The 12276-nt window shown below is 46.0% G+C and overlaps 1 protein-coding gene across 2 annotated transcripts in view; it reads left to right on the plus strand.

Moving 5' to 3' along the window:
• Window positions 1-304: 304 nt before the first annotated feature.
• Window positions 305-12276, plus strand: part of caln2 (calneuron 2) — a 31721-nt gene continuing 19749 nt past the window's right edge. The window contains exons 1-2 of one of the 2 annotated variants that reach the window (XM_023287559.3): window positions 305-1095; window positions 8428-8552. In XM_023287559.3, the coding sequence (XP_023143327.1) occupies window positions 8435-8552 (118 nt within the window). In that variant the 5' untranslated portion in view covers window positions 305-1095; window positions 8428-8434. Of the gene's footprint in view, window positions 1096-1120; window positions 2192-8427; window positions 8553-12276 lie in introns of those variants that run through there. The other variant, XM_035955946.2, reaches the window with a different exon arrangement.

Here is a 12276-nt window from a genome sequence, read left to right on the forward strand (position 1 = left end):
ATAATTGGTCATCAATGACTCTTATGGCTGTGAAGGATGGCTAAATGAAAACACACACGCACTCACACACTACACACACTACACACACTACACACATATACAGTCCCCCAGGGGAGAGGCTGCTGCTGCTGCCTCTCTGATCCATTGAAACCTTAATTGCTCGGACCTCACAGTCTCCCTCACACCTGAGAGCAGCTCCACGGCGCTGCATTGTTTCCACAGCTCACCTACACTCAGTTTGCCCCCCCCCCCCCTCCCCCACCACCACCACCACCACCACCACCACCACCACCTCCATGCCTTGGCCCCTCCCTCACCGGACAGCACCGATAAATGGGTTAACTCTGTCACCGGGAGTTGCCGAGATAAATGCACCGGGAGCGTCGGGAGATCCCTTCCGATCCCTCCGCTGCCTGACCGATGTGCGCTCCAAGCCGGGCATCCTCCTCCTCCTCCTCATCCTCCTCATTCTCTCTTCTCCGCGGTCTTGATTCGACAGAGTAGAATTTTAAAATCGTATTTTTTCCTTCCTCTTTCTTCATCTTAATAAGAGGCAGCAGAAACAGAAGCAACAGCAGCAGCAGCAGCAGCACCGGTTCTCAGACCCAGACCCGTGGGCGGCTGGGTGGCGTCCGTCTGGGCGAGCTGATAGGACGAAGATTTGGCACTCTACCTACCAACTGCTTCATCCCCCCCAAAATTCTCAAGACATGGCGATGAGAAGTGAGATGTAGAGAAAGCGGATATTCATGTGGGGCTTCAGCTAAAACGGACAACCACCTTCGTCCTCCTCCTCCTCCTCCTCCTCCTCCTCCTCCCCCTCTTCTTCCTCATCTAACCAGTTGATATTTTTTGACATAACTATCTAAAAAGTGCGGAGCGCATGACACGGGTGAATTTCCCGAGGCAGGTCCAACACAGAGACTGAATGAGTCCATCTTTGGGTGTCGGACGGACTCCTCAAGAGCACAGGACGGATGCAAACAGCCTAAACGCATCTTGGCAAATCAAAACACCCTCAGCCTCTCCGCCGACGGGGTTCTAACCGAAAGGGGGAGACTCTCGCACCGGAGGACGCAGACGTTTCACGGGCAGGTAGGCGTTTTACCCCGACGGTCAGTGAGTGTGTCACCTCTGAGTTGGTGTGTTAAAGGTGATAAAGGTGATTAGAGCGTCCCTGTGGCGGCCGCAGAGCCGCGCAGGAGACTGCACCTGTTGTGATCTGTGTGGATGTGCGGGGCGTGTGCGCGCCTTGGATATATAGACCTCAGTCTGCTGTGCTGTTTTAATGGCTGACAAACTCAAACCATAGAGATGTGAGTGTGTGTGTCTGTGAGTGTTTGCATTTAGTGCCACGACTGTTCCAACTGTTTCTCAAAATCTCTTTCCAGCTGCTTGTGTGCGCGTCAGTGCGCGCTGTGCGGGTTTGATTGGGTGATTATAGGTCCATCACACACGCGCCATAAGTGTAATTACAGTATAATTGTTTCAACACGCAGCGGGGTGTAAAGCACTCCATCACACACTATATACATCATGCTTGGTGGCTTTATCAGCCTGTTCACTCAGCCTGTTTGCCTATTGGTTCTGATAAATGGGGACTGGCTGCAGTCTGAAGCCCAATTGTATTCGTTCTCGTTGCCAGATGCTCTCAAAGTCCACAGTCATAAAGCATGATGGCCAAATCTGTCACCTGCCTCGCACACATTCATCATCGGAAACCCTGGAGGGGAGCCGCCTGTGGATGGGAGCGGATGGTGGGGAGCTGTATTGTGGTTTTTTAAATTATATATATATATTCTCGGACACCCCATCCTCGGTGCGGTGAGAGTGACATGTAGCAGCAGCTTGGAGCGTCAGGCGGTCTGAGTCCAGCTGCGCTCCAACCGCCGCTGCAGATCCGCGCAACGTGGCAAAACCATCAGGGGGTGTCCAGTTCCTTATTCCCCCCACGTCGGGTGGGACTCTTTTAACTTCCAGGGCGCGTCTTTCAGACCTCCTGACAGAAGATCAAAGGCTCACATCTCCGGTGGCTGGACTGGTGGTGAAGCTCCACAGCAGCCGAGCGGGTCAGACACTGCGCACTGGATGACCCAGGCTGAACTCCAGGAGAGGAGGCTGTAGGCGACAGGATGGACAGCCCATCCAGCGCCTCTGTTGTGGAATCGTTGTTAGAAGGCAGCATTGATGGGTAAGAGAAAGACAGCAGAGAATCCCAGCTGTGTGGTGGCTGCATGTCTTCACCCAAGGTGACTTCAAGAGGACAATGTGACATTGTGCAGAGGCAGGAAAGCAAATGATTCAAACTCCATTCATCACTGTTATTAGTGGTAGTGTTAGAATGTGTAAAATCTAATAGGAAGCAGTTTACTGTTGGTTGATGTAACCTTTTTTGATCCATCCGCTGTCCATTTTGTGTGGCTTGTTCCCACTGAGGAGGTGACAGATCACAGACTGGCAGTTTATCCAACGCTGGTGCTTCGGCTGATCAAATGTGGTCTCTTTTATTATTTTTGGCTGGTGGAAGAGGCCCTTCACTCCAAAACTGGAGATGACATGAAGAGCTAACTGATGTTTTAGTGGCTTGAAGTAAAAAGAGAATAATCTGTTGATTTTTTTTTTCTGCTATCTGAGTCCCTTTGGACAGCTACCAGATCTCATGCACATCAGAGGGGCCTTGGATGAAGTTAAATCATGCAGCTTTTCATGTTTTGTTAATTGGTGGCTGCGGTTGAAGTAACAACCTGTTTTCATTGATCTGACGGAGAGAGAGCTTGATTTTGGTAATGTGTTGTCTTGTTAGAGTTGCCTGTTTGTGATGCTGGGGAGGGAAAAAAATGTTGTTGTGTGACCCCTCAGCTCTTTCCTGCCATTCTGCTAATGCATTTCACTCCATAGGGACGAGGTGAGGGAGGTGAGACAAAAACATGATTCTCCTTTCTCTCCGTTCCCAGCTTTTGGCCCAGTCTCAGCTGCTATTCTCCCTTCAGCTCAGCCTCTCCTCTCTGAGCTTAAATTCGCTCTGATCACCAGGCTACAGGGCTTGAAACTGTACTCCCTGGGGTGCAGGTGACCCCACAGTTCAAACACTGTCAGTCTGCCTGTTTCCATTCGCTCCTTTCATCCCCTTTAACCCCCCCCCACACACACACACACACACACACACACACCCACCCACCCACACGTACAAACACACACCTGTCTTTGTGCTGTACTCCTGTTCCCGCTCCCAGCCAGGCAATGAAGCTAATCAGATGGAGGTTTTCTGCTGAAGTCTGTCCTCGTCAGCTCTCATGTCCATCTCTGTGACAACAATCAGTGGTTTCACGAGTAGAAAAAAAATCCATAAATATATGGAAAAGTAATAGCGAGTGATACAGGAAGAAAAAAAGAGAGAGAATCAATGTGTGACTGTTTGATTTTTGCGTGTCTGCTGGGTTTTGCCATGAGTGAGTGGGTGTTTCTGTCAGGGGAACAATTGCGAGAGCAGATGGACTGTTGAAATATATTCTTGTGTTAATTTCGTATCATATGTCTTATTAATTTGTCCGCCGATTAAATGGTTTCTGCATCCTGTTTAATTTGAGGAGTTGAAAGATTTGGCCCCGCTATGGCTAATAATCAGCCATTAAATCTTCATTACTTGTTCGGTGTAACTGTTATTTATTTTTGCAATTATTTCTCAAATCATTTTTTCATGGACTAAATATATTCATAACAGATCACGAAAACATGATACATACCCATAAATAATCTGCATGCGTAACGTGTGCTATCTGCACATACTGTACATGCCAGTGTTAATGGTTGGGTTACACACGTGATTTATTATGGACCACAAATCAAAAATGCTTATTGTTGTTTTGAAGCATCACACTGGAAGGTGAAGCAAAAATTCATCCCTGAGAGCAAAGAGAGAGAGATGTTGTTAAACTGTGTGGTTAATGGCACCCATTTTTAGACTGGAGAGCATTCGTAGTGCTGCAGTCACATGTTTGGGATTAAATATTTGTCATAATAATTGAGCGAAATCTCCAAAGAATCAAAAACTAATAAATAACTTTAAAGTGAATGAAAATAAATTGAATAAATCCGAGGCAAAGCTTGCAATAAAGTTACACAAGGGCACTACATTTGATTATGATATTCTCACCTTTCTTTTGCTGATCAGGAACTCTCTTCTGCAATTTTTTTCTTGAGTTTTGCTGATTAATTTTTACAGTTTGGTGTTTCAGCTTTGACACAAACGTCTCATGTGGGTGGGTGTTAGTGTTGTGTCTCCACTGGCCAGTTACATTTGGACTGACAGGAACCAAAGTGCAACAAGTGGTAAGACTTTAAATATTTCCTCCACCTACTTCTCTGTCTCTGTACTACCATAGTAGAAGGTAGGAGTCTTATTAGTTTAAGATTATGAATAGTAACGTCACCATATGAAAGGAAAGGTGTACAAAGCAGTGGTGAGACCAGTGAAGTTGTATGGTTTAGACAGTGGCACTGAGGAAAAGACAGGAGGCGGAGGTGAAGGTAGCAGAGATTAAAACATTGAGGTTTTCTTTGGGAGTCACCAGAATGGATAGGATCAGGATTGAGTTCATCAGAGGGACAGTGCAGGTTAGATGTTTTGGAGATAAAGCCAGAGAAACCAGAGTGAGATGATTGGGACATGTACAGAGGAGGGATAGTGAATAGATCGACAGAAGGATGCTGAGTTTAGAACCACCAGGCAGGTGGCCTATAGGAAGACCAAAGAGGAGGTTTATGGATCTAGTGAAAGAAGACATGAAGTAAGTTGGTGTGAGAGAAGAGGATGCAGAGGATGAGGTTAGATGAAAGCAGGTGAATCGCTGTGGCGACCCCTGAAGGGAAGTCTAAAGCTCTAAGCGACTTTGACAAATTGTGACGGCTGGATGATCGGGTCAGAGCATGTTGTAGTAAATACCCACCAAAAATGATCCAAGAAGGACAACTGGTGAACCAGCACCAGGGTCATGGGTGCCCAAGACTCACTGATGCGTGTGAGGAGTGACGGATGGCCTGTGTGGGCTGATCCAACAGAAGAGCTGAAAACCTTAAAACTGGCTGCGATAGAAAGGTGTCAGAACCTAAAGCGCATCAGAGCTTCCTGCGTACGGAGCTGCGAGGCTGCAGACTGGTGAGAGTGCTCATGCCGACTCATCTCCTCTGCTGAACGCGCCTAGAAAGGGCATGTGAGCATCTGAACTGGAGCGTGGAGCGATGAATGAAAGAGGCCTGGTCCAGTGAATCGTGTGGAGGAGAGATGGCAGCAGGATGAACTATGGGAGCCGTGCGAGCCAGTAGAAGCAGTGCGATGCTCGAGGCAACAGCCTGCTGGGAAAGCTCGGCTCCTGGCATTCATGTGGTTCCTGTTTGACCCTCCTAAACGCTGTTGCAGACCATGTCCCTTCATGGCATTTCCTAACAGCAGTGGCCTCTTTCAGCAGCTTAATGCTGCCTGCCGCTCTGCAAACACTGTTCAGAAATGGTTTTAGGAAGATGACAAATAGTTCAAGGTGTTGACTTAACCTTCAAATTCCCCACATCTCAATCTAATCTAGTGGGATGTGCTGGAGAAATAAATCCGATCCAATGAGGCTCCACTTCACAACTGACAGGACTTTAAGGATCTGCTGCTGTTGTCTTAATACCACAGGATACCTTCAGAGGTCTTGTGGAGGCTCTGCGTTGATGGTTTAGAGTTCTTATAGCAACAGAAGCAGGTGGTTTTAATGTTTCTGCTGATCAGTATACATGAACACAAATTTGACTTAAAACAGCATTCCTCCACCTTGTCTTTTGACTTTATGACAGTTCAGATTAAATAACCTTTTCATGAACTCTGACCTGTTGCCTGTTGCTAAATAAGCTTTAGTGCTGTCAGTGGATTGTCAATCTTCAAAGTGAACCAAATCTCAGAATAAATGTGGTGATATTTAATTGATGTAAACATGCTCCACAAATGCCTTTAGAGTGAGACTATATATTGTTTGTTAATCAGCAGGCAGCATGACCACTAATTATGATAATTTTGGAAAATGGAAAATATTGCACAATATGTCATAAAGTCAGCAAATGCAGTGTCTGTTAAAAAGCCAATTAGCTGATATTAGTCACCACCACCTATTCCTCATACCAGAACGAGTGTAGCTGCAGCAAGTTTGTTCATTTATCCCACTATATCAGAAACGGAGGTTATTTAAAGTGCTCTACAGGTTAATGTAAAAAAAAAAGGAAGAAAATAAATAAAACATGAAATGAAAATTAAATTAATCCAAAAAGGTGCAGGCAAGTTTGATAAAGTGCAACTTAACCTTTGAGTCTATTCAGTTGAGCAATGGTGCTTTTATGTTTGAATTAAAGCTTTAATTTTAATTTTGCAGAGCAAGAATGTCTTCTTAATGGTAATTGCAGGTAGTAATAGAAAAATGATCCGTGTGTGTGTGTGTGTGTGTGTGTGTGTGTGTGTGTGTGTGTGTGTGTGTGTGTGTGTGGTTGCATCATGTTGAGTTCATACCTGCAGAACAGCTACATGTTGCCGTGGTGACCAGAGTACTTTTAATGTGCAGGTGGGACAAGAGCAGATCCAGGAGCAGATGGACCGAAGAGCAAATTTTTCCTCAGAGCTCACAAACTACGTGCAGCATAAATACCATTACTGCACACAACACACTGTTTGCCGTCTATCTCTGTCTCATGCACACATGCAATTTTCACACCTGGTCTCCACCACAGATCACCTGAGCAGACTATCCCCACTGCTCTTAACCTTTTACACTGTTTTTATCTTAACACTGTCTGTGTCCTTTTCCCTCCCTGTGCTCTGATTCCAAGATCCACAAAGGATTCAAGTTTCAAATAACGGAACGGAACGGAACGGAACGGAACGGAACGGAACGGAGAGGAGAGGAGAGGAGAGGAGAGGAGAGGAGAGGAGAGGAGAGGAGAGGAGAGGAGAGGAGAGGAGAGGAGAGGAGAGGAGAGGAGAGGAGAGGAGAGGAGAGGAGAGGAGAGGAGAGGAGAGGAGAGGAGAGGAGAGGAGAGGAGAGGAGAGGAGAGGAGAGGAGAGGAGAGGAGAGGAGAGGAGAGGAGAGGAGAGGAGAGGAGAGGAGAGGAGAGGAGAGGAGAGGAGAGGAGAGGAGAGGAGAGGAGAGGAGAGGAGAGGAGAGGAGAGGAGAGGAGAGGAGAGGAGAGGAGAGGAGAGGAGAGGAGAGGAGAGGAGAGGAGAGGAGAGGAGAGGAGAGGAGAGGAGAGGAGAGGAGAGGAGAGGAGAGGAGAGGAGAGGAGAGGAGAGGAGAGGAGAGGAGAGGAGAGGAGAGGAGAGGAGAGGAGAGGAGAGGAGAGGAGAGGAGAGGAGAGGAGAGGAGAGGAGAGGAGAGGAGAGGAGAGGAGAGGAGAGGAGAGGAGAGGAGAGGAGAGGAGAGGAGAGGAGAGGAGAGGAGAGGAGAGGAGAGGAGAGGAGAGGAGAGGAGAGGAGAGGAGAGGAGAGGAGAGGAGAGGAGAGGAGAGGAGAGGAGAGGAGAGGAGAGGAGAGGAGAGGAGAGGAGAGGAGAGGAGAGGAGAGGAGAGGAGAGTGTTTATTTTTCAGCCCTGTTTCCCGTTACAGAGACATCCCCACTTCTATCTCTATCTGTCCTGTCTGGCAGCAGCCAGCTCTATCCAAATACTCTTGGGACAGCTTCCTCCCTCCCCATCTTTCCTCTCCCCCTTCCTGAACCTGAGTTCACTTCAGCATGTACTATTGGAAAAGAATATAACATGAAGCATATCGCCAAAGTGTCAAAATATTACACTGGGAGAGCCCTCGGAGGGCCAGCTCTCATGAATCAAAGCAGAGAATCGCTCTGACTGTACGACAACGGGGGCCGCAGCTGATTGATGCCCCTGTCAGGCCCTGAGGTCTGTCGGTGAGGTGCTGGGTGGTGGTTGGAGAGAGTCTGGTGGGACTGGAAGTCAGCAGATCTGACAGGGGGGTTACAAGAAACGATATCTGACATGACTTTTGTGCTTCTCCTCTGTGGACCTTGGAGACTTAACAAGGAGCAAGCAGGAGGACGACAATGAGAGAGATGCTGCTGATGCTGACTCCCTGATTGTAACCTGATGTTATTTATCTGAATAATAATCGTGGAACATGTTTTTGTGACTCCATTGAATTATAATGTGATTACATAATTTGTCACTGTGATTCTGAAATAGGAGACAGTGGTTTATCCCAGAAATGAACATTAGCAGTGTGGAAGGAACACAGGAGCTTGTGTTTCTAAAAAAAAGGGGGGCTCATGACCATGTTGATAGCCAAGGTTTGGATGCACGCTCAGAGACACACATCTTACCTTTGTTTTTCTTCACTCTCTCTGGCTCACACACACATATAAAGTTTATTTAGACTGTGTGTTTGCTCTGCAGGGAGAAGATGCCATTCCACCATGTGCGGGCGGGCCTGCTCTATCCAGACAACTATCTGAGCAGCTCCCTGACGGAAGGCAGCGAAGCCTTCCAGCTCACCAGCATCTCCACAGAGGAGCTGGGAGGTGAGTATGCTGACAGAGAGAGAGGGTGGGAGGTGGTGGGGATGCAGAATAAAGTGTGAGGTAGTAGCAATTAATGGTTCACTGCTGGAACAATGCAGTTACAATGCTCCAGCTCTCCTGAGGAAACGCTTTTCCATTTAGCCATTTTGTCACAGCTTGACTGGGTGCATTGGTTTCCAATTAAGGTGCTTAAGAAATGAAATCAGTCAACGGACTCAGAGTGGTTTTCAGTTCAAGTTTGTGCTGCATGAAAACTGATGTTACTAGTCTTCACAAAAGGTCTATTTTGATGTGACAAAGAGTTTCTAGGAATGTAAAACTGCACATTAATAACCTGAGCTGCAGCAAAGCCCTTTGTTGTGTATGTAAACAACTGGCAAAAAGAACTCAGATCGCTGGTTTTATTTATTATAACACTGACAGACTTAATGAAAAATGTAGCAACGCCATGAAAAATAGGTCAAATGGGGCAACAATCACAAGAACTCAGATCCCTTTAAAACTGGCTCACAGGCAGGTTGTGAACAAATCCTCAGGTTAGTTGGATTTATTGGGAACAGAAAACAAAGGTGAATCGTAAAATTGCAACTCAGTCATGTTCAAAAGATCCAACACAGTGTAAAGACAGAATCTGTGATTCAACTTTTACATGCAGTGCCTGTGTGTGCTTGCAGTTGTCTTGTGCAGAAACAATATTGGTTTTATTGTTTTGCATTGTTATGATGGAGATATTAATAATGAACTTGGTTTAGGCACTGGTTCTGTGTTATTACCAGGGAGTGTCAGCCAGAACACCACTTGAGGCCAGTTTCTCCAGAGTATGGGATTAAAAGAAGCAGAGACTTGGTTGATTGTTGCTTACTTGTAGCTGTGGCTGTGGTTTTTCTTTGATTCATGCACAACCAACGTCTAACAAAGGATTTCTCTACTGATTGTTGACTTATCAGTCACTCATTAGGCTATCATGCTGCTCACTACTCTGTGACGTCACTCCCCACACGTCCCACATGGCCACTAACGCGAACAGAAAGGAAATCTAACACTATTTCAACATAAACTATAACCTTAATATATATATCTTTGGGTCCTTTTCTACTATTGTATTGTATTGTGTTCGTGTGCTGCTCACTTTTAGGATCATCTTCCACATAAAGTGGTACCTACTCTGACACAATTGCCACCTTGCTTTGGACCTGTATGATTGTCACCGTTACTGTTTATGTGTTTTTGCTATTTAAAGCATTTTTCCCACATCACTGCAGTTACTCTGGTGAGTAGAAATTCATCATGATCAATGAGCCGAGATGTGAAAATAAAACCCACATCATGACAAACTGCACTTTTCTTTTGAATTGACTGAAACTGACATACTTTCAAGCAGTCTATTCGCTGTTCGCTGAGGCTCAGGTATCATAAATCTTTCTCTACATGTGTAGGGTTGAGCTCCTGATTTGAGGTTATTCTATGACATAGTTTTACATGTGCTGCTGGACCAGCTGAAGAAATAAAAGGACTGCTGGATTGCTTTGTTAGGAAAGAAATAGCTAATCCTGTCACAGAGTGAGGAGAGAGTGTCTCTGACTGAGCCCGTTTGTTTTTGTTTATACATGTGGCCTATTGTAGTTTGCTCGAATGAGCTTTGGTATGAAGTACTTTGTAGTATAAATCTTTTAATCCAGTGTCCCCTGTGCACAACTCGACTCAACCCAGTTCACTAAAACATTTGCTTTAGTGTACTGAAGGCAGAGCTGCAGCACGGAATGAAATGTCTCACCATCATTAGCGCCGTTGGCCTCTGTCTGTGTTTTGTTTGTCAAGGGCAGAGAGAAGGTGAAAGTAGTTCGGACCTATGTGGAGCTATTACACAAATTGAATTTGGACTCCAGACGTTGTGATGAGGCACAATCTAGTTCCTGTCAGCCACAGATTCAGTGCAGCCAACGGGACTGTTTGATGTGGACCAAATATCCATGGTATTTGCTGCCAGCGTTCGAAAACTCCTAATCCCACTTCAGAGAGATGCTGAAGGTTCTTCCAGGATCATCTGTTAGTACAGATAGAAGGCTAGTTAATCACCCCTGTGTTGGATCGCTGCTATCCTTTTCTCTAGTTTTGAGGCATTTCATCAATCACAGCGAGAACATATATAGTCCTGGGGGGTTGACTTCATAATACACAGGCACGCACAGGCAGGCAGGCAGGCATTCCACAGAAATACATCAGGGGCCAGCTCATTTGTACCCTATTGAAATTGTACTCTTCACTGCTGAGCTGCATACAAATACATCTCGCTGTGTTTTGGGAGGCCGCACACTCGGCCGCATTCCCAGTCCCTCGCCTCTGATTCTCACTTTATTTAGCAAGAGAAAAAAGGGGAGGCAGTGGCATGGTGCTGGAGTCTGGTTAGCAGCTGTAGGGGATATTTACAGGCTTAGATGGGGGCTGTGACTGAACCTCAGCTCTCACACAACTGACAGAGAAAAGACAGGCATAGGAGGCAGATCTGAGGCTGACTTGACACACAGAGGAAAGAAGAGAGCAGCGACGTCAGGACGAGAATATTAATGGCACACGGCCTGAGAGAGATGAACTTCATGTAAAATTCATTGTTTAAGTTAAGAAAAAGGATTAGTCTGGGGAAGTCGTGGTTCTGATTGTGCTTCTCCACTAAAGATTCGCACCGACACTGAGCGCCAGCTAAAATTACACCTTCTCCCACCTCTTTAGTGCAGGGATCCACGAAGAAATTGGAGTGCTCGTTCGCGAAAAGATGTTGGATAAATACCGTCTCTGCCATCTTCATCGAGTCGATAAATTCGACCTCCTCCTTCCAAATGAAAGCGCCGCCCCCCTTCCACCTCACCTCCACTCAGACAGTGCCAACTGATTGACAGGTAATTAGTTGGAGATTGACCAGGGTATTTTGTAAGCAGGTCCTCCGAGGTTTGAGTAATTCTGCCGCACGAACAGATAGATGCCTTGTGAGCTGTGCGCATTTACCTACAACTTCAAGTTCGAAGGAAGCCTTTTATGTGGGAGGAGAGAGTCGGAAATGCTCTTGGCAGTGCTGGTGGTGATTGTGCTGTGTGGAGCGATTGGGACAGGGCCCTCGGGGTTTATAAAATACAGTAAGTATATAAAGATGTAAGAGAGACAAGAAAACGCTGTGAAAGACAGGGGAGAGAAGTGGGATATCACCTTTAGCTGGATTTGTCTAAGAGAAAGGCTACAACGCTTCCACCTAATGGGAAAGCCTCTTATCAGCAGCAGGGGAGCACCTTTCAGCACCATATACAGATCTGTGAAAATCTGTTAATCGTTAATTTTATTACATCTCACTCACACCATCTGATGACTCGCGGTTACATTTTTGGATTTCATTTTGTGAAGCTGAAGACAATAGAAACATTGTGTCTTTTAGAAAAAAATATAGCTGCAGCTTGTTAATTCAACTTAAACAGCAAGTAGGTGGTTTGTAAATCAGATATAAGATATATTGCAAAAATATTCACCTCTGTTAAAGTGACCCACCTAATTCAACACAGGTGCAGCCAGTTGGTGCTAGAAGTCACACTGAATATAATGAAATGGAGATCACCTGAGTGTAGTAAATGTGTCTGAAGTGATTGTAGCGTAAAGACGTCTGTATCTGGAAGGTCCAGTTACTGGTGAATCAGTACTCCAGGTTATTATTACACCCTGAAGACAAAAGAACACTTCAAGC

This window comes from Amphiprion ocellaris, chromosome 14 (assembly GCF_022539595.1).
Source record: "Amphiprion ocellaris isolate individual 3 ecotype Okinawa chromosome 14, ASM2253959v1, whole genome shotgun sequence".
Taxonomy (NCBI): Eukaryota; Metazoa; Chordata; class Actinopteri; family Pomacentridae; genus Amphiprion; species Amphiprion ocellaris.